This window comes from Hippocampus zosterae, chromosome 3, assembly GCF_025434085.1.
Source record: "Hippocampus zosterae strain Florida chromosome 3, ASM2543408v3, whole genome shotgun sequence".
Classification (NCBI taxonomy): domain Eukaryota; kingdom Metazoa; phylum Chordata; class Actinopteri; order Syngnathiformes; family Syngnathidae; genus Hippocampus; species Hippocampus zosterae.
The window spans coordinates 19,159,402-19,180,728 of NC_067453.1; the positions used below are offsets into that span (position 1 = coordinate 19,159,402).

The 21,327-nt window shown below is 41.7% G+C and overlaps 2 protein-coding genes across 4 annotated transcripts; both read left to right on the plus strand.

Annotated features, from left to right (window-relative positions):
- Positions 1–1,159: 1,159 nt before the first annotated feature.
- Positions 1,160–10,666, plus strand: gnb5a (guanine nucleotide binding protein (G protein), beta 5a). Of its 2 annotated transcripts, XM_052062343.1 has the most exons (11): positions 1,162–1,725; positions 2,234–2,370; positions 5,381–5,422; positions 6,290–6,366; positions 7,779–7,911; positions 8,556–8,699; positions 8,810–8,901; positions 8,999–9,047; positions 9,362–9,458; positions 9,553–9,719; positions 9,802–9,957. In XM_052062343.1, the coding sequence occupies exons 1-11, from the start codon at positions 1,590–1,592 to the stop codon at positions 9,811–9,813; spliced, it is 1,086 nt and encodes a 361-aa protein (XP_051918303.1). In that variant the 5' UTR covers positions 1,162–1,589; the 3' UTR covers positions 9,814–9,957. The 2 variants fall into 2 exon arrangements, with proteins under 2 accessions (XP_051918302.1, XP_051918303.1); XM_052062342.1 differs by lacking the exon at positions 9,362–9,458 and having other exon boundaries at positions 1,160–1,725; positions 9,802–10,666.
- Positions 10,667–10,731: 65 nt separating this feature from the next.
- Positions 10,732–20,681, plus strand: ap4e1 (adaptor related protein complex 4 subunit epsilon 1). Of its 2 annotated transcripts, XM_052062339.1 has the most exons (22): positions 10,732–11,051; positions 11,507–11,578; positions 11,659–11,782; positions 12,118–12,191; positions 12,277–12,398; positions 12,594–12,753; positions 12,886–13,052; positions 13,136–13,209; positions 13,302–13,424; positions 13,501–13,610; positions 13,679–13,819; positions 14,560–14,671; positions 14,758–14,876; positions 15,056–15,358; positions 15,453–15,564; positions 15,637–15,775; positions 16,147–16,378; positions 16,641–16,795; positions 17,057–17,186; positions 17,906–18,096; positions 18,172–18,332; positions 19,275–20,681. In XM_052062339.1, exons 1-22 carry the CDS (start codon positions 10,911–10,913, stop codon positions 19,433–19,435), a joined length of 3,123 nt encoding a protein of 1,040 aa, XP_051918299.1. In that variant the 5' UTR covers positions 10,732–10,910; the 3' UTR covers positions 19,436–20,681. The 2 variants fall into 2 exon arrangements, with proteins under 2 accessions (XP_051918299.1, XP_051918298.1); XM_052062338.1 differs by having other exon boundaries at positions 16,641–17,186.
- The last annotated feature ends 646 nt before the right edge of the window (positions 20,682–21,327 follow it).

A 21,327-nucleotide genomic window follows, 5' to 3' on the forward strand; every position in this document is an offset into this window, starting at 1 on the left:
TGGGGAAATTACATTGCAATTAAAACTGCAGAATACTGCATCAATTGTGAAACTCTTCTTCACGTGTCTTTATGCCTGTCTTATACTGTCCCCAGGTGGCCAATGTGTGTACACACCTGAAAGAGCAGCACAACCTTCCTACAGTATATTGCGCGTCGTCCCGCACGCGGTCTGTCCTTCCGTCTGTCCCTTTTCAAAACGTACCTACTTCAACGCGCCGCTGCGCGCCGCCACTGCGCCGCTCAGGCAGTGGCTCACTACGATCGCGCGGGCATCTTAGCGAAAAAATGTTGTCTACCCACAAGCATTGCAATGAAATTGTTAGTTATTTAGTAGAGCTAAACATCTCTTTATTTTTGCGATAAGCAATGAAGATGAACAAAAAGTTGAACCAAGCAACAACACTTTTGTGGGCCGAAGGCCCACCTTACCAGCCTTCCGCAGGAACTAGCTGATGAGCCGCCCGGAGGGCGGCGAACCAGCTAGTTGAATATAAGCCAAAACTGTTGAATTTGTTACATTCCATTTGCTGATGTTATACCACTTGTATCTTGAGGCACCACAGTATTTACAGTATACAAATCAAGTAATTACTTAATGAAATAAAATTAATGACCAATATTAGGGGGAAAGTAGCTAAATGATTCCAACAAATATGACAAGACTGTACTTTTAATAATATAAATGATCAATTGCACCGGTCAACAGCAAATTTTATGTATCCCTAAATGTGTTTTTGACACAGATTTTTAAAAAAAAGCTTTTCTTTTTTTGTTGATAAGTATAGCTACGCGCATAGCACGACATCCAACCTGGCATTCTGAAGCATCTGATCGTAGGGTAACGTATATACAGACGGAACAAAGAGGCTCCAAGGATTGACTCTTGAGGGACCCCACATGTCATGGCCATCCGATCAGATTCGAAACTTCCCATCATATCACAAATTATTTCTTTCCTCCAAATATGACCTCCACCATTTTTGGACTTTTCCATTTAACCCTACCCAAATTTTCATTATGATGACGATGATGAGAATGAAAATGAAAACTTTTTGAGGTTTCTTTCTTTATTCAGAATAGGTGAGGGCGGGGGGATGGGTTGAGAAAAATTTACTTTAATCTCTGACGAAAAAAAAATGCATACATTTTGCACTGCATTACATTGTAGTTGTGTACCTGAAGCGTCATTGAACATTGCGGAGTGCTCAAGAAGGACATTTAAGTCATCTTGGATTTCATTCAGCTTTTGAGGATGCATCCTTGCGGGAGCTTCCATCCCTCTTTTTCCTCCTCTCTCCGTTCCTTCTGTTAACTACAGCATCCTCCCCCGACCTCCTTCTTCTCCTCATCTTGGAGATTGGACCACAGTACCGTGTAGCGTCTTGGCGCGGTGACGTCACGAGAACAGCATCAGCTGTTAGCTTTGTGTGCGTGTGTGTGAGTGTGTGTGTGTGTGTGTGTGTGTGTGCGTGTGTGTGTGTGTGTGTGTGTGTGTGTGTGTGTGTGTGTGTGTGTGTGTGTGTGCGCGCGCTACTGCTTTAAGCCTTTTCGCTGCCCATCGCGGCCCCGCATAAAGTAGAAATATATATGAGATCCCCTCTGCTCCTTGAAATGGCGACACAGGAGGTACAGCTTAACGAGACTCTGGTGCATCTGAAAACCGAGTCGGAGTCGCTCAAGTCGAAGCTGGAGGAGGAAAGAGCCAAACTGCACGACGTCGAGCGTGAGTACGGAAAATGGAGAGGCCGCTCGCCATTCACCCGAGCGCCGACAAATCAGAGCGGATGTTTGTTTTTCTGCATCTAAAACACCAGCGTAGTCGTTTTTTACATCAGGCAGTGAGCGGTATTTTCTTCACTTGGGCTCGGCGTGTCCTGACATTGAACAGGCTCGGTTTGTTTTTGCTGCTTCCCTATTTGTCGAGCTATGTGCTTCCAAGCATCTGTATGACTCTCGTAGCATCCAAACATCCCTTCTGCAGCGTAGCAACAACCTCAACGTTAGAGAGGAAGATATCAAAACATGGATTTGGATTACATCACGTTGCATGGGAGATGCTTTTTGAGGACATGGGATGGTTCGAGCAAAAAAAAAAAAAAAAAAAAAAAGATTAGGCAATGCATTCATCCATTTAGATGCAGGCCTAACGCAGTTTTAATCTTACACTGGATCATCAGTACTGTAGTAGATTTACTGTAATACACAATCGGTGTGAATGTGTGTGGGTTCAGTGCATCAAGTGGCCGAGAAGGTGGAGGGCCTGGGCCAGTTTGTCATGAAGACGCGAAGAACTCTGAAAGGACATGGCAACAAAGTTCTGTGTATGGACTGGTGTAAGGACAAGAGGAGGATCGTCAGCTCTTCACAGGTCACTCAAAAACACACACACACACACACGCCTGTGCTGCTCATTTGCACTGATAGATCATCAGAATTGCTGCAAATAATTTTCCAGCTTTGTATAATTGGGCCGAGATTCCACATTACAAAGAAGTGTCACAAGTACTCACTAACTGTACTTTAGTACAACTATAGATACTTGGCTGAAAAAAAACAACCCACTGGCAACACCAGAAGTACTTATTCGTCTCTTTTACTTACCTTAAGTAAAAGTAAATTCGTATATACTCCACAATGGTACTGTCTCAGAGTTAAGAGCAGGTCATGCAGTAACCGGATTGTCCACTGTTTGATTCCCACTCTCTCCGAGTCAGGTACTGTTGTGTCCTTGAGCACTTCACCACTCACACTTGTGTATACTCGGGTGTGAATGTGTGGTGCTGGTCGAAGGCGCCGTAGGTGCATTCTGGCAGCCACACTTGCGCCAGCCTCCCTCGGAGCAGATGTAGCAAAGCAATGTAGTTTACCGTCACCAGAGTGTGAATGCATGAGTGCATGAATAATGTAAGTACCGGTACTATGAGCGCTTTGTGTGTCCGGTTGTGCATATAAATTTGACACATAATAATAATAATAATAATAATTATTATTATTATTCATTCATTCATCTTCCGAACCGCTTGATCCTCACTAGGGTCGCGGGGGGTGCTGGAGCCTATCCCAGCTGTCTCCGGGCACTAGGCGGGGGACACCCTGAACCGGTTGCCAGCCAATCGCAGGGCACACAGAGACGAACAACCATCCACGCTCACACTCACACCTAGGGACAATTTAGAGTGTTCAATCAGCCTGCCATGCATATTTTTGGAATGTGGGAGGAAACCGGAGCACCCGGAGAAAACCCACGCAGGCCCGGGGAGAACATGCAAACTCCACACAGGGAGGCCGGAGCTGGAATCGAACCCGGTACCTCTGCACTGTGAAGCCGACTTGCTAACCACTGGACTACCGGGCCACTATTATTATTATTATTAATAATATTATTATTAATATTATTATTATTGTTCTTAGGTACAAACAAAACTCTTTTTTTCTGTTTTACACGTTGACCAATACGGAAATGTATTGCTGCCGGACCAGGAAAGATATAAGTTCAATATTACGTTATGTGATGGATTTCACATTAAAACGTGATTAGTTATATATATTTCAAGTTTAAATGTGATAAGTTTCACAATATAACCTGATACGTGTCATGTTTTAATGTTGGTAACTTGTCAGGTTCAACACAACATATTTAATGTGTTAATGTGTTAAGTTTCACATGATAACATGATAGTGAACTTTTTTCTGGCGTGCCAGCAGTATGCTTCCATAACCAATTTAAATAACTAAGCACAATTTTGACACAGGAGCCAACGAGCATTGATTCTGGCCATGATGCAATCCAAACATGTTCGCATGTCTTTGCTAACACCGTAAATTTACGTACAACAAATGCTAAATTAGCTAATGCTATCACAACTAAAATAAATCACTTAACATGTTTGTGTTTTTTAAAATTATACAGCATTTTTGAATGCCATATGCTAGTGGTTGTTAGGCTGGCACAAAACACATGTTGCCCATCAATAATTCTTGCACCTGACAACATCCAAAAATTCTCTGAATCTCTCGGGCCATTGTCGTGTTATGGTCTCTGGTTCTCGATGTCTCCATTGTCTCTGTTTTGGAAGTCTTATTGAACCCCAAGTAAAAAAAAAAATATATCATTTGTGGAAGCTGAAAAAAAGTAACTATCCTATTTGACAAAGTAAAGATTAGAAAGTTTCGTATATCTGATTTCAATTGTACGTGTGGAACGTAACAGTAAAAAAAAAGTGCTTAAATACCATCACAAAGTATTTTTACTTCATTACTTCTCACCACAGATGATTTTACTCCCCAAAAAAATACATCTTTGTTCATCAAATTTTTCCAGTAACGTATGTGACAGACAGAACATTTCAATTTTCTTCCACTAGATGGCACAAGTAATACTTAACCTGTGTCTTTCACCGGTTCCCATTCATCCATCTATTTTCCGATCAGCTTTATCCTCACACGGGTCGTAGGATCGGGGGTGCTGCAGCCTATTCCAGTCGTCTCCGGGCAGAAGGCGGGGGACACCCTATATCGGTTGCCAGCCAATCGCAGGGCACACAGAGACGAACAACCATCCACGCTCACAGTCACACCTAAGGACAATTTTTTGAGTGTTCAATCCGCCTGCCATGCATGTTTTTGCAATGTGGGAGGAAACCGGAGTACCCGATGAAAACCCACACAGGCCCGGGGAGAACATGCAAACTCCACACAGGGAGGGCGGAGCTGCGCTGTGAGGTCGACTGTTAGACAGAATAATTCATAGCACACGCACACAGTAAGTAAATTTGTTTGTAAATTGAAACAACATCACCAGCTCAGTATCCACCTATTGGTACATTTAGTTTTGTGGTGTGTTGAGATTCCATTTCTTTAAAATACTTCATCTTTCCTCTGGCTCAATGAAAATGTGAACATACTGGGACAGACAGTGACAAGCATAGACTATATTGCCATATACTCATTCATTCATTCATTCATCTTCCTAACCGCTTGATCCTCACTAGGGTCGCGGGGGGTGCTGGAGCCTATCCCAGCTGTCTCCGGGCAGTAGGCGGGGGACACCCTGAATCGGTTGCCAGCCAATCGCAGGGCACACAGAGACGAACAACCATTCGCACTCACACTCACACCTAGGGACAATTTAGAGTGTTCAATCAGCCTGTCATGCATATTTTTGGAATGTGGGAGGAAACCGGAGCACCCGGAGAAAACCCACGTGGCCCGGGGAGAACATGCAAACTCCACACAGGGAGGCCGGAGCTGGAATCGAACCCGGTACCTCTGCACTGTGAAGCCGACGTGCTAACCACTGGACTACCGGGCCGCCATTGCCATATACTGTTGATATTAATTGATCATAAACCTTGTCTGCTTTTTTTCTAAACCTGCAGGATGGAAAAGTGATCGTGTGGGATGCCTTCACTACCAACAAGGTAACTACTCGTCTTTTTAACGTGCCGCCCTGAATAAAAGATAAAGACCTATTTGTGCCGCGCTCAACACTATGGACGTCCTTATCGGCTGTCCTGAACAGCTCTTTGGCTCTCAAGCCTTTGAAATAGAATTCTTCAGTGATGCAGTGTTTGGAAGAAAAGTGCTTTCCAAATACAGTAAATATCGATTGGTTTTATCGAAAAGATGATGCCATAACCGGTAGTGGAGTGCTATGCGACACCCTCATACATTTTCTTCAGTCTCGCTTTGTCATTGATCATGTTTGTGTTATGCGTGTGTGAAAATGCATCATCCACAATGCTTGGGCAGTACAGTATACAGTCATAGGGGTAAAAAAAAATACATATGTAACAATCGTACCACATGAACCACTTTACCATGTATTCTTGAATTGCATCCAGGTCCAAACAAGAAAGAAGTTGACAGAGATATAAATGCTAACGTTTAATATTCTAATGCGGATTTGTTTTATGTGTATATGATCAATGGTAACTTTTCTCACAAAAAAACAACAACAACAAAACAATACGTGTTGCTTTATTTTGTATGTTTTTAAAAATTAATTCATGTTAAATGTTAGAAGAATAAGAAAACCTTTATTCGTCTCACAATGGAGAAATTCCCAATTTATAGCAGCGAAGTTATGAAAGGAAGAAAATAGAAGCACAAGCGTATTTCACAGAGTCTAAAATCTTTTCTAAAATTGCGAGTTGTTCCAGCATGTGGGCCAAGTGTACCAAGCAGGGTTTCATGTTGTACTTGATTGTTCTCTTGGAGTCATCCACTCAAAAGATGCGATTGCTGTCCCTCTCTGAAGCAGCTTTGTTTGTTTTGATGTGGATCAGGAGCATGCCGTGACGATGCCTTGCACCTGGGTCATGGCCTGCGCCTATGCCCCGTCCGGCTGCGCTGTAGCTTGTGGGTGAGTGCCACATCAGCTTGGCTCAGTTTTTTGTTGTCATTAGATAGCAGGCGCTTGCTTTTGTGAAACACATGCACAACAACCTATTCAATGTTGGGATAAATCTGGATGCAAATGTTAAAAATTAATACAGTATATAAGTATACTAAATGTGCCATTATATTCTGAATTTGTATTACCGTATTTTCCGCACTAAAAGGCGCACTTAAAAGCTTTCCATTCTCTTAAAAGCTCACTGCGCCTTAAAATCCGATGCGCCTTGTGTATGGTCATCACGGTAATATGTCAACCCCAAAATGGCTCCTTGCTAGAGACATGCTTACAAATCACAGTTCATACTTAAGGCGATCGGTTTCGCAGTTGACCACGGAAATAGAGCAGGCAAGATAGTTCAACGTTAACGAGTCAATGTTATAACTTGCTGTTGGTTAAGTGAACTGTGTCGCTGCTTTATTATATACGTGTTAGGACTCGGATAAACCGAGTTTGGGGGGGATCCAAAAAACGTAGACAAAAACAAGGTCTCCGAAGGAAAAAAGACAATTTAATGTCTCAATCGCACAGAAAATAAGGCGAGAACATAAAGCGCTGGTCCACAATAAGGACCAGGAGGTAAATCCAAACGAGTAACCAAAAGTGCTTGCACAAAAGAGCAAGGAAGAAAAATAAAGCCGCCAAAATATGAACAAAAAACAATGTAACACGTACAAAAAGCCAGATCATCAAAATAAAACAGTACTTACTCAAAACTGGGTACCGAGAACTATAACGCAAAATCACGACGAGGTCAAAAGCCAATAAGTCAAAGAACAGTGAAGATAGCAATGCCATAGACAATACTCCCACAACAGGTGAATGGTGGAGGAGTCCTTAAATGCCGAGTCTGAAGATTACAGATTGGCAGCAGGTGTGCCAGAAAGTCCGCTCATGCCACCTGCTGGCCAGACCGCAAAACCGAAACGTGACAATATGTTTTACTGACATCTGATCGTCGCTATATAAATCACGGTGTAGTATAATGTTGTATTCTGTTGGCATTTCCTTGAGCGTAGCTTCATCTAGTGGATGCATTGTAGATTGCGCCTTATAATGCGGTGCATCCAATATATGAAAAAAATGACAAAATAGGCCATTCATTGAAGGTGCGCCTCATAATCCAGTGCGCCTTTGAGTGTGGAAAATACGGTACTAACAGTGAAATTCCTAATTTTATTACCATCAAAGTATTCAATGTACACTTTTCAGCTTCAAAGATTACACATTCGGCATCAAATATTCAGTGTTTTCAGCCGCCAATTCCGCTGCAAAACGTCACCCTCCATGCATGATTTCAACTTTTATTATTATATTAAAAAACATTTTCTACTATTGCAGTTCATTTTGTATTTAATTGCTTCTGTGTTCCATCCCAGTGGCCTGGACAACAAATGTTCAGTGTATCCTCTGTCTCTGGACAAAAACGAGAACCTGGCTGCAAAGAAAAAGTCGGTCGCCATGCACACAAACTACTTGTCCGCTTGTAGCTTCACCAACTCGGACATGCAGGTGAGAATTAAATGACTATCTTGCTTGCTGAGTTCTCCAGCTAATTCTATGTATGTGCCTCACACTGTTTACTGTAGATTACGCTATCTTAATGCTAACATGATCGTCTGAAGCATTAGCATTTACGTGATGCTAATCATTAGCCTTCAAACACCTGCTATTTTAACAGACACAGAGCAGCAACACATCCAAAAAGAGCATACAACAATTCAGTCTTTGTTCTGGGGACCTGCAAATTTGGTTGGGGACTGACGAGCCGTTTGGTTGCTGTTCTTGCTGCTAAATTCGGACTTGCCAGTGTACTGTAAAAGCCATCGGTGGGTAAGGGTGTTTCGAGCTGGGCCTTCAGTGGTCTGACCATTTCCATCACCAATAGATTCTGACGATTTCATGTCAATTGTAAATTTGTGCTTCTGATCGTGTTTAGGCCAGCACTATTGTACTCAACTCATTTGTGTGTTGTTGTTAATGCCTTTTATGCTCCGGGCAGTCAAGCTTTCTCACTTGTTTAATAATTCAACACAGCCAATCGGGGTTCATGTCCAGGTCATTTGGCGTTTTACGCAAACAAAGCAGGCCGCCCATTTATAGCTCATCGACATTTCACCCCTGTTATAATTGTCCATCATCTCTTTGTCTCGAAGATCCTAACTTCCAGCGGGGACGGGACGTGTGCATTATGGGATGTCGAGAGCGGCCAGTTGTTGCAGAGTTTCCATGGCCATGCGGCAGACGTGCTGTGTCTGGATTTGGCGCCCTCCGAGACCGGGAACACTTTTGTCTCAGGGGTTAGAGAGTATCTTCATGCCTTCTCGTGGTTTTGACTGAACTGGTTATTGATATGAAATGATAATGTGAAATTATTTTGAACATGGTCCTTCTGCCATTGTTTTGGTAGGGCTGCGATAAAAAGGCCAATGTGTGGGACATGCGTTCAGGACAGTGCATCCAGTCTTTTGAAACTCATGAATCCGACATCAACAGCGTGCGGTGAGTCACAAACGCCTTGGAATACAATTAGATTATGTTGTTATGTTCGATTATATTGGATAATATATCATCTTTCTCTCACTGGCTCTCTAAACAGTTACTATCCCAGCGGAGATGCATTTGCGTCTGGCTCAGATGATGCCACAGTGAGTATTATTATATGATGGTTTGATCACTATCTTACTGCGCCCATAAAGTGACATGGAGAGAAAAAAAAAATAATTCTCATCCCAATGAGAAAACGTATTTACCCGCGTCCTGTGAACCCCAACAGAATTGGGATAGGAAATGATCTTCTGAAAAGTATTTTCTCATGTTTTTAATGAAACCACGTAATATGAGTATTTACTTTTACTGCAATGTGCATTATTCCATGATATTTGAATGTATCGTGATGCACCTACACAATTATTCCTATTAGCCATGATGCTCTGTTCAAACATTGGCACTTTTGTTATAGTGCCGCCTGTATGACTTAAGAGCAGACAGAGAAGTAGCAATCTATTCCAAAGAGAGCATCATATTCGGCGTATCCAGTGTTGATTTCTCTCTTAGTGGTGAGTTTTGTTTCTAATTATATTTAATTTGTACAAAGTACATAAAGCAAATGTCTCTTGAAGATAAAATTATTTGTGTGTGTGCTTCCCCTAGGCCGACTTCTTTTTGGTGGCTACAACGACTACACCATTAATGTCTGGGATGTTCTCAAAGGAACACGGGTGTCAATTCTGTTTGGACACGAGAACCGTGTCAGCACATTGCGGGTGTCCCCGGATGGGACGGCCTTCTGCACGGGCTCATGGGACCACACTCTTCGGGTAAGAAAAGGACCCTAGTCATGTAATTTTGTGTTGTCGTTGCTCAAATTCCTTTTATAACCGGCGGCGCTGTTGGTTTCAGATTTGGGCTTGAGGGCTTGGACACGGATGAAATAAAGTCAGACAGAGGAGAAGCCCTGCGGACACAAAGACCTTTCTGTTTGCTCGTGTACAATCACAGAAATGGACATTTGCTTTGTGGTTGTACATATCAAAAGCATTGTTTGTACTTTAGTCTCACAGCCAGGTTAGATTAACATATCACTCTGAACAATTAAGCCAAATGATTGGATAAAACTGCACAGAAGGACCTAAGATAGACAATAAAAAGTGTGGAAATGTATTTGGTGAAAAAAATAAAACAAAACAAAACACTTGTAGTGAATAGCGTTCTAGGATAGAAGTGGCACGATAAAGTGATGTGTTGTACGTGCCACATAAAGGGCGTTGTTTGTAAATTATTACCGGTAATTGTTTTACAGAAGAATAATGATTTTATTGGTATGCCTAATACTGATGAATACACAGTACAGTGTCGTAGACGAGCAAGAAAGCGAATCAATGTCGAATAACCTGTTCCCACAGAAAGCATCTTTCAATATTAAAACAAGCTAAGCTGCTAATATTTTTGAAATAAGCACAGTAAAATGAGAAGTTATGGCATATTAACATTTTCTTCATCACCATCAATTTTATGATTTTATTTTATTTCTACACGTGTAAGCCATCGAGGCTCAATCAATGTGCATATCCAGTCACATATGTGTGGTCCACACTAGAAATCGAAATGCTAATAAATGGAATGTACTAATTTCCATGCAGTTGTCCAAAGGCTGTAATTTGACATTAACTGTAATTATTTATTGTAGTTTAGTGTACAGTTATAAATTGCTTGTTTATTAGATATTATCATAATTATCATAATAATAAACTGCGTTTGAATATCACTGGGGTGTGATCTTTTATTTATTTGTCATTTGCATGTTCTCAATAAAGTTTTCACAAAAGCGGAAGTGACCTACCGGAATCACAACAATGGTCGCCCGCGGTTTTAGGATTTTTCTTCCCGTGCTTTTTTAAAGCATTTCACGCGTATTATTGTCCGCCTGTGTGTTCCAACGTGGCGGAGATGGATAGACGCCTCCCTCAACGATTCGTTTAAAAAGTAAGACAGCTCCCGAGCGGGCCAAAATGAGCGACGTAGTGGAGAAAACCCTGACAGCTCTGCCGAGCCTGCTGTCTTTCGACTCTCAACCGGGCGCTGCCAAACTATCTTCCACCTCCAAATTGGCAAGCCTCATCAGAGGAATCACAGAGTTAACATCCAAGCATGTAAGTTTGTCATCCGCCAAAACTTTACTATATTACAGCTAGTCAAATACACATTAACGTGCTCAACTTACTATAAGGTCAAATATCTGCATCAGTTCTGCAATGTATATCGACATGTTGAGTGGCTCAATTGATTAAAATTGGTTAGTTAAAGCATTGTCAAACTTTGGGTCCAGGATCCCCTTACAGGAGAGACATTTGACCACCTCATCATCTTAATGCCAGTTAAATGCATGAGGAAGAAAGTTGACTATTTTTGAGAAAAAGAACGAGTGTTATGATGACAAATTCATTTTTTAGGAGAAAAAAAATCCTGCAATGAGATTATGAGATTGCAGAACTACTGTTTTAATAAAACTATTCTCTCGTGCTATATTGCATGTAATACTGGTACTGTACTTAATTTGGAATTTTGGAAAGTACAATTTTTTCCCCCATATTTTCATCCTGATCAGGAGGAAGAGAAGCTGATTCAACAAGAACTGGCCGCAATTAAAGATCAAGTGTCGTCCCCTAACACATCCATGGTTAGCGTCATGAAATCTGTTCTTTGCCCATGCACAATAAGAGCTCGAGTGTAATGTTGAATTTTGGTGTCACGCATCAGAGGCAGATGAAGGAGCTCATGGTGCGAGCCATCTACTGTGAAATGTTGGGCTATAAGGCTTCCTTCTGTTACATTCATGCCATAAAGCTGGCTCAACAAGGCACCGCGTTGGACAAGAGAGTTGGTATGTGTTTTTTTGTGCACGTTATTTAAAGGGGAAAAAAGTAATACCTCACTCATCATTGTTGTCATTTGCATTGAGTTAGAGCATACCTTTCTCCCAAAAATAAAAATTGGGACAGTTGAAACAGTTTGGATGCACTCTTTTTTTCTTCTGTCAGCAGAGTGACTGATTCAGCTGCAAAATAATGTAATTGGGGAATTCCAATTCCCCACCTGTGGAGCTAATTTTTTCGACATTCCAGACATTTTGGGTTGTATTCTAAATGGTTTGAATTCAGGGTAAAGGCTGCATTTTTGCTTGCTTTTCTTCAAAAATATTTTGTCTGTCATTTCCAGGTTACCTCGCCGTGGCCTTGTTTCTTAATGAAAGTCACGAGCTCCTCCTCCTCCTTGTAAATACCGTCTTAAAGGTTGGTTGTGTTGTGGTTAGTTTTAAATAAAGATATTTTTGTTTTAATATGGAATTAGTGATTTCCATGCCATCTCTGCATTCAGGATCTCCAGAGCACAAACCTCATTGAAGTGTGCATGGCCCTCACTATTGTTAGCCAGTTGTTCCCCAAAGATATGATACCTGCGATCCTCCCTCTTGTGGAAGAGAAGCTCACTCACCCGAAGTAAGAAATGCTTTTTTTTAGGTTTCATTTTTGCATCCACTGACTATCAACCAACATGGCTCTTGTATCAGATCTCAGTCGTAATTTTTGTCAGGCGTGTGTTTGTGTGAGATTTGGTCATAAAAAACAACATGTCTGCACATATTTACGTTTCTGATAACGTTTCTTTTTTTTTCTTCTTCTTTTTTTGTACAGAGAAATCATTCGACGAAAAGCAGTCCTGGCACTGTACAAATTTTACCTAATTGCACCCAATCAAGTTCAGCACATCCACAACAAGTTTCGCAAAGCTTTGTGTGACAAGGATCCGGGTGTTATGACGGCCTCACTGCACATCTACTTACAGATGATCAAAGTACTTTTTTCTTTTCTTTTTTTTTTGTATTTCATCATTGCTTATGTTGTTAAAACTTTGACTGTGACATGATAAAACAAAAGACACATATTTTAGCATCTGTTATCCTTTTGTTTGTTTTGCCTCATTTAGGAGAATCCAGAACGTTACAAGGACTTGACAGACAGTTTTGTCACCATTTTGAAACAAGTGGTGGGTGGAAAACTGCCAATGGATTACAACTATCATAGTGTTCCTTCTCCTTGGCTTCAAATCCAGCTACTCAAGATTCTATCCTTGCTTGGGAAAGATGACCAGAGGTAATTAATCCGAGTCTCAATGGATTTGAGCATCCAATGCTCTGCTTTGACTTATTTTTATTTTTTGTGTGTGTGCGACACAGCACAAGTGAGATAATGTACGAAGTCCTTGACGAGTCTTTACGACGAGCCGAGATGAACCACAACATCACTTATGGTATGACACATTCGAAATCATAATGGGGTTTCTCGATGTTGCTTCATCTACTTCTAATTTCACTTTCATCATCCTCTTTGATCTTTCCCCAGCAATATTGTACGAGTGTGTGAAATGTATTTACACAATTCATCCAAAGCATGAACTCCTGGAAAAAGCTGCAAAATGTATTGGTAACTTTATTCTGTCGCCAAAGATTAACCTGAAATATATAGGTAGGCAACCTGCAGGGTATTTTTATTTTTTAAAATAAATCTGTCGATGAATGACAATGTTTTGGTGGGGCTGCAGGCTTGAAAGCACTCACCTACGTGGTCCAGCAGGATCCTAAACTGGCCCTGCAGCATCAGATGACCATCATTGAATGCCTTGATCATGCCGACCTCATCATCAAGCGTGAGGTGAGACAGATGCTGGTTCATAATCTGGATTTTCTCAGCTCCTTATATCCTCTCTCGTCTGCACGTAGACACTGGAGTTGCTCTTTAGGATCACAAACGGCAAGAATGTCACTGTCATTGTGGAGAAATTGCTGGAGTTTCTGCGCACCAGTAAAGACGACTACACGACCATTGACCTGATGGGGAAGGTGGCAGAAGTGGCTGAAAAATATCCTTTGTTGGTGTGGATGGAAGCAGGAAATATTATTGTTTGCAATTACAGTCAAACAGCGGTTTTCGAACGTCTCTGTTCTCGACCAAATCGGTTTTCAACCAAAAATTTTGAGTTTTTTTATGCCTCGGATTACGACCGAAAATCGGTTCTTGACCAAACTGAGCGCACTTGAATGCACCACTTGACTCTACTCGCCTTCCTTACACGAGGAAGTGACGCTTCCTCGGGGAGACGAGGAAGTGATGCTTCCTCGCGTAGCGTTCAATTGTGAGCAGACCTGTCCAATAAAGATTTTTTTTTTTAAAAGAGCGTGGTTTCAGTTTTCGTACAGCCTTCTGGAACGGATTATGGTCGAAATCTGAATCTGAAACCGTTTTGATATTTATGTACCATTACTTTTACTGTAAATTTACGGACGCTTTTCATTTTGGGTGAATGTAGTTTCCCAAGTCATTTTTAACTTACTGTCATTGGATCAATCAATAAAATGTTCATTTATTTATTTTTAATCTTTTGCATAGATTCTTAGTCATCCAGGTCAATGGTTGAATCGAGGCAACTGAACTTGTTTGTTGAACTGGTTGTTTGTTCTCGTTTTCCCAAAACATGCAAAAGTAATTTCGGCAATTTTACTTTTAAGGTCATAAGTTAGCTAGATGGGTAAAATGGCTCTGTTGAAAAAAATACCAGAACCTGTGCTTGGTTTCATTGATTTTTCCGATGAAAAATTCTACGTATGCACCTGACAACAAGTGGTTCATTGGCACAATGAACACTGTCTTCTCACTGGGTGGAGACTTGATGCAGCCCGACATCCCCAACAACTTTCTCAAACTGATCTCAGAAGGTGACGCAGCTTTTTGTGATAGTGTAGTATTTTCCTCTCTTTTTTTATTGCATCATCCCAAATGTGTCTGTCTTCCAATGATCCAGGGTTTGATGATGGGGAACAAGACAGGATGTTGAGGCTATTTGCAGTGGATTCCTATGTGTCTCTGCTACAGGGAGAGCCTGAGAGACTGCCTCAGCGTTTCCTCCAGGTCATCAGCTGGGTGAGTGCTATTGCTAAGATGGACATCATGCAACTGCAGCTGCAGGAATGTTGCACATGATGAACAGTGATGAACTTCTTTTTGCGCATGCGCTCATTGTCACCAAACAGTCACAGTTCCAGTATACCTGGCCCCACAGTATTGTTTAAAATCCTAACCGTTTTGTGTTTTTGTTTCAGGTCCTTGGAGAATATTCTCATTTGAGAGATGATCTGGAACCTGCCACTGTTGTGAGACTTCTGGCCAATGTTTTGGACTTGAAGCAGGCCAGCAGTGAAACGAAGAGCTGGGTCCTCTTGGCAATGACAAAGCTCTGTGAGGGCGAGGCGGCCAAGCCTGTGCTTCAGGGAGTTTCCGAAACATTTTGCAGCTCCATGGACACAGTGCTGAGGCAAAGGGCTCAGGAACTACAGAACCTCCACTTGAATCCTGAGTTGTGGGCCAGGGTGCTACCTCGAGATGCCTTCACGGAGCCTCTGGAGGTAACATGTCGTAATTTTGGAATTGGTGATCATATCGCAGCAATCCAGTACTTCAGTTGTTGTGTACCATTAAATTTGGTTTCTGGGTTACCAGGTTGATTCATCTTTGTCATTTTTGGATGAGTATGTGTCTGAAGCGCTGGCTGCTGGTGCCGCTCCTTATAAGTCTCCACACCAACGTCAGGAAGAACTCGCTCAGGCAAAAGGTTCGGTCAAACTTGAACCCATATTGACAATGTGACATGTTCTGAACATCGTCGTTCTGATTCCTTCGTCAGCTGTCAGCATGGAGCCCTACAGCCTGTCGCTACCTGTCAGCATGTCCTTGAGCAGCTTAGACGGCAGACAGTCCCCCACCTTGCCCTCAATGAGCTCTGGTCTGTCAGGTGACAGTACCGACCACTCCCACAAAGCGGGGTTTGTAAAACTCATCTCTGCGTTTTCAAATTTTTCCTTTTTTAAATTCCTCTTTTCATTGATCTTTATATGTCTCAAATACACCTTTCAAGGCACTTTACAGATGATACCGTTTTTAAACAACACAGTTGAGTTCTACAAAGCATTACGGTGTGAACACCAACCAAAGTGCACTTAAGAGAGCTCTTGAGAAAATCAAAATACCAAACGTTGAACAGAACCAAGACTCAATGTGGGACATCCATTTACGGTTATCAATCTATTGTCTGAAAGAGAAAAAAAGAGGATAGAAAAGGATTGCAGATGCAAAAAGACAAAATTTAACGTAGCATTAGTACAAGCATCAATGCGATGTCTTCTCTCTACCTTAGTACAACAACTCTAAAGCTGGATAAAGTGAAGCGAGTGTGGGGGAGGGAGGGCTACCTGGCCCAGAGGGAATCTGCAGCGGTTGAAGTGCCCGGTCCCGTCCATTCAGCCGACCAGATCGAGGAAGTCGGCATCACACAGAATCCTACCCCACCGCCAGTCGCGGATCAAGAAAAACAGCAGCTGGCATCTTCATTGTTTGTCGGCCTGGGCTCCCAAACATCTTCGTCCTTGGTGAGCATAGAAACACAGCAACTTCATTTCGCTGGTTTAGGCTCCGTATGATATAGCGCAGATCTTATAAAATAATATATAAAAAAGAAAAAAATGCTTCCCTATTTTTGGGAGGTTTTTTTTCCTTTACTATTCCTACTTTGTACTATTTCTACTCCTCCCCACCCCCAAATTTTAAAACTGCACTCAAGTACATTGCGATGTCGGTTTGAATTTGATGTTCAGCCCTGCTTTTTATTCATAACTCTTTGTCGCCAAACAGATGGGAAAGTCTGAGCCAAAACATCAGAGGTTGAGGAAAAAGGCTAAAGATCCGGTCTCCTCCTCAGAGATCAGCAAGCAGACATCCAACTCTATCATTCCTCCTCCCAACAGCCTCGATAACCTGCTGTGTAACTCCAACATGGACCCAAAGAGGTCCTTACCCTCATGTACGCAGATGACTGAAAGTTTTCAGGGCTCCGCGGCGGCTAATGGTACCTGCGCCGCAGAGGGGGAGTTCACAGAGTGCGACGTGCAGGGACCTGAGCCCAGTCTCATCAGGGACAACCGTTTAACCGTTGCTGGATCTTGTGAGACGGAAGAACCAGCGGGAATGAAAGACTTGTGTCTCACCTCTTATCTCCCTGCTGACTGCATCGGAGCGAACCACTCCGAATTCACTCCTCTGTGTTCCAGCCACGGCGTGGATCTGTCCGCCTGCCATGTACACAAAGACAACACTTTGGTGCTGCTCGTTTTTATTTCCAACTCCTCCAACTCTGATGTACAGCAGTTCATTGTGCAGGTGGACTCAGGAGATGTTGAGGTAAATTAGAAATAGACTCTCCTTAATACATCCCAACATATAGGATGAAACTTTGATATTCAAGACTGCTGGAAAATATAAAATATCCACCTTGGAGCTTGAGTATTCTTTGTGAGGAGACAATTTAAAATATGTGAATTTCCTCCCAAAACTGTTTGTGGTAATGGAGATATTTCTAAAACTAAAGAATTGCACATTGTCTAGCTTAAATAACCGGATAAGTTAAATACACTAGCTTAATGCTAACACAGAATTGACGACTAACGTCTCTGTGTTATCGCCGTGTTATAACGCTTTAAAGAAGGGATATTTGAACTCAAATAGTGCTGCAACACATGTAGACAGACATAACAATACTCACAGATATACAGGTATACACTGTCCTTCATCCTCTGTGGAAAATGATTCTGCCGATTACTGAGTCACAGTAGCTGAGTGAAACTATTATTTCTGTATTATAAGACCCCCGACGCACACCGGAAGGGGCTGCAATGACTTCATCATGAAGCACAAACTGTCTCTACATTCTGTTGAAGCCTTATGACAATATTTTTTTATATACGTAGTTCAATATAAAGTGCTGTTCTACTTGTTTTTTTTTTTTTTGTAAGGCTGGAACAGCTTTTGCTCAGCTGTGCCATTTTTTTCATTTTCATTGCATTGGAATCCATTGTGCTAAAGGTTTATCAAAGTTTTATATATATATATTTTTCCCCCAGGTGTCCTGTCTCTCTGAAAGTCTAATAGACGAGTTGAGGTGCCATCACGTCGAAGTGTGTCAGTACTCCTTGACTGCCAAGAGGCCTTCAGTTCATCTTGAAGTATCCGGCCTGGTTTCTTTCAACATGCCTGACAGAACTCCTCAGACAACCCACTTCTCTTACAAACTGCCGCTTCCCTCCTTCATCAGGTGAAATATTTGTTACCGTGTGTCATAGTGTGAATATTTGCTTGTCTTCGTCAGACTCATTCGTTTTGTGCTCAGGCCTTTGGAGTTGTCCACAGAGGAGTACGGCACCATGTGGCTGGCCTTCTCGCACGATACAAAGCAGAACCTGACGCTCGTAGCAGACGTCCAGGATTCTTTGAGAGCGACGTTGGATGTGCTGGAGAGGAAACTTCACCTTCATGTGGTGGCCGTCATAGGTAACGACACTATTCAGTGTTACGTCTGATGGGTCATCATTCCTAGTGAAGTGACTACTTTAGTCTCTTACTGTCATTCTGATCCCCTGCCCCTCCCCAAAAATGTAACATTGGATAGTGTTCCTTTGAAAATGGCGCTGTAGTTGACCTGTCGTCAAGAGCTCTGCTTTTGTTGTTGTTTTGTCATATGGTGTTTGTTGTACATCGTGTGGACCCGTTTTGGCCAGGACATTCGTCGAAGGAGAAGAATCTGCGCTTGATGGTTGCGCCTTCTCGTCACCATGCGTGTACCAGCACCGATTTTGATGGGGGGGACTGTTGGGCACCATTTAACTGCCGCCACTTGACAGCCCCGAGGCATTTGCGTTTTTTTGCGCCTGTTATAGTCAGCATTTGTCACGGCCGCGTTTTGTTCAGCGGAGATGTCGGCGCTGTCGGAAAGTCTGCGTTGGTGCGACTGAAAAGATGCTGAGCATGAATAGAGAGGCACGGATTGGTATTTAGAATCGAGAGCCGGTGCTTGGAAATAAAGCGGATTTACATGGGACAGCAGAAGTGAACCAGCGTTTTTATTCAACAATGGACACTGCAGCTTCTTGTTTTACTTTTAAACTTCGCTTGTAGCAGACGTGTGAGACGTCATGCACGTTTTGAGCGTGATGTCTCTGACCCATTGGTGAAAGGACACTTTGATTCTCTCCTCTTTCATCTATAATTGTTTTAAGCAAAAAGTGCTGGAATAGTGGTTACGATTGCATTACTGTCCAGGTGTTATGTTATATTACCGAATTTGATTTTATGTTAACTGTTCTGCCTTGTTACAACTGCAGCTGTTGTGAAAGCTCCATATTACAAAAGAAATATTGCTCCATTTGACAAGCTTTTTACATCTTAATATTCCTTTTTGCTTCCAATAAGACCCTTTTGTTTTGCCCCACACAGGAATGGAAGGAATTGTAGCTTGCCGGCTCCTCCGTGACCAGCTATGTTTGATGCACTGCCGGGTGCATGGTGGCACCTTGGCCGTATGGTTGCGCTCTTCGGTTCCAGACCTGCCCGACTGCCTGCTTTATCACTGTCAGAGAGTATTACAGGAAGTTTGAACCATTGACACCACTGAACTGCATCAGCTCTGCACCACAGGACAACTGCAAGAGGTAGCAAATACAAGTCCAGAAAGTAAAAACCCTGCCACAGTTTGGCCTTACCCATTTACTCAACCAAGTAAAGCTCAAGTAAACGAGCTCTGGGAGCCAAACTGTGGCAGAGTTTTTACTTTCTGGATCTGGATTTGCCACCTCTGACAACAGCAGAGAACGAAAAGGGAGTATCTAATGGCTGGTATCTCTATTACAATGATTATTACCTCCATCATTAACTTTCTGGTCATAACATTAGGTACTCCTTCATAACAGAAATAAGAATCTTTCAATTCTAATACATGATTACCGAGATACATGAGAGCAAAATACTAGAAACAGTCCTCAGCATGTTGCAGACTGCAGACTGATGTATCTCATGAGAATGCTAGTGTACCTAATGATGTGGCCAACAACTGCACGTTAGTTAAATATGATACCCCCCCCCCCCAACCTTTTACAGTAGTTAAATTGATCACTAGCTCAACATCTGGATCCAAAGAATTGAACCATCACAATAACAACAACAAAAGAGTCTTAAAATGGTGAATCCATCCATGCTGAATTATTGAAAAGGAAAGAAAGCGCTTGTATTGGCTTACCAAAACTGCTGGAGTATTGTTTGGAATTTGCTGTGTGGGTCTTAAAATGTGTTGCAGCATTTGAAAGGAAAATTCTACACTTTGTTCAATTTCTTCAACTGAGGACACCATTGCTGAAGTTGACAAACTGATTCAGATGAAGCTGACGTTTTGTCTCAAATGTAGTGATGATAACTTTCTCTGATGTGTTTATTTTCCTTTCATGCCATGTCTTGTTTTAATCTATGCACTCGCCTTGCCGGTCGTCATTTAGTGAGAGGACAATAAGAGCAATTCTTATATTTTTGTATTCAAGCAGTGTTGAATAAACATATTTATTGTTTTTTTATCTTAACTGAAAGTCTTTTTATTTAGTTTAATTTGAATTAATAGATTCAGTCAGCCTTTTTAATTTAGTACAAATTGAGAGAACATATTTTATTTTTTTGGTTTTGTTGTCCCTTGTGAAGCATTTTAGTGTGTCTAAAGCAAACCCAAAGCCTTATGTTCTAAAGCCAAGGATGACGCGTTTGGCTTGTGCCCGTGGTACAGAGGGAAGTAGAAGTTCAGATTCCAGAGTGCCTGATGCAAATACAAAAACTTCAATAAATTCATCAAGTGCACCATAATTCTGATGACATCATCATTATTTCATTCTGCACATGAATGGTGTGTGCATGCAAATATTGATTATTAATGATCATGTCACACATTTTGTTTTCAGTTAACACCAATGTGAATAGCAATGCTAGACAGGAATGAGAAAAACAAATTAAACAAAGTCAGTCAGATTTCAATCCTATTTTTCATGTCACTGATGTCACATGACAAATGGGATTATTTCTGTTAGATTGTAATAAATTAACGAGGGGAAAGTGTTCAACCAAATTTTATTTGTAATATTAGACAATACATTTAAAGAAATCCTAAAGAGATTTTATTGTTTATTTCGTGCTATCTGCTATCAATTATTTCCAGTAGGTGGGTGCCTTGAAATACGAGTTTGTACAAAACCCATTGTATCTCAGATCATCTTTCCCCATTGAAATAACAGGAAATTCCAGTCGTCTGTTCTAGCCTCACCAAAAAAAAAAGACACACAAAAAAACAAACATTTTGAAGTGCTTTTAATCGGAAAGGAAAATGGCACTAGAATATTATACTTAATAAAAACATGCAGCAAAATCGTTAAATAGAATGGAAAGAACTTAACAGTTAGTGCATCAGGATTAATTCACTGCAGCTCCTTCTGGTGTGCGCAATTTTGCCACCGGG

Bases quoted from the DNA above. Each gene is read 5' to 3' on its own strand.
- gnb5a (XM_052062342.1), top strand. From the start codon at position 1,590: ATGAGATCCCCTCTGCTCCTTGAAATGGCGACACAGGAGGTACAGCTT. The intron at 7,912-8,555 runs GTGAGAATTAAA...TTTGTCTCGAAG, and splicing joins TCACCAACTCGGACATGCAG to ATCCTAACTTCCAGCGGGGA. The intron at 9,048-9,552 runs GTGAGTATTATT...TGCTTCCCCTAG, and splicing joins CTGGCTCAGATGATGCCACA to GCCGACTTCTTTTTGGTGGC.
- ap4e1 (XM_052062338.1), top strand. From the start codon at position 10,911: ATGAGCGACGTAGTGGAGAAAACCCTGACAGCTCTGCCGAGCCTGCTG. The intron at 12,754-12,885 runs GTACTTTTTTCT...TGCCTCATTTAG, and splicing joins TCTACTTACAGATGATCAAA to GAGAATCCAGAACGTTACAA. The intron at 14,672-14,757 runs GTGACGCAGCTT...CCAATGATCCAG, and splicing joins TCTCAAACTGATCTCAGAAG to GGTTTGATGATGGGGAACAA.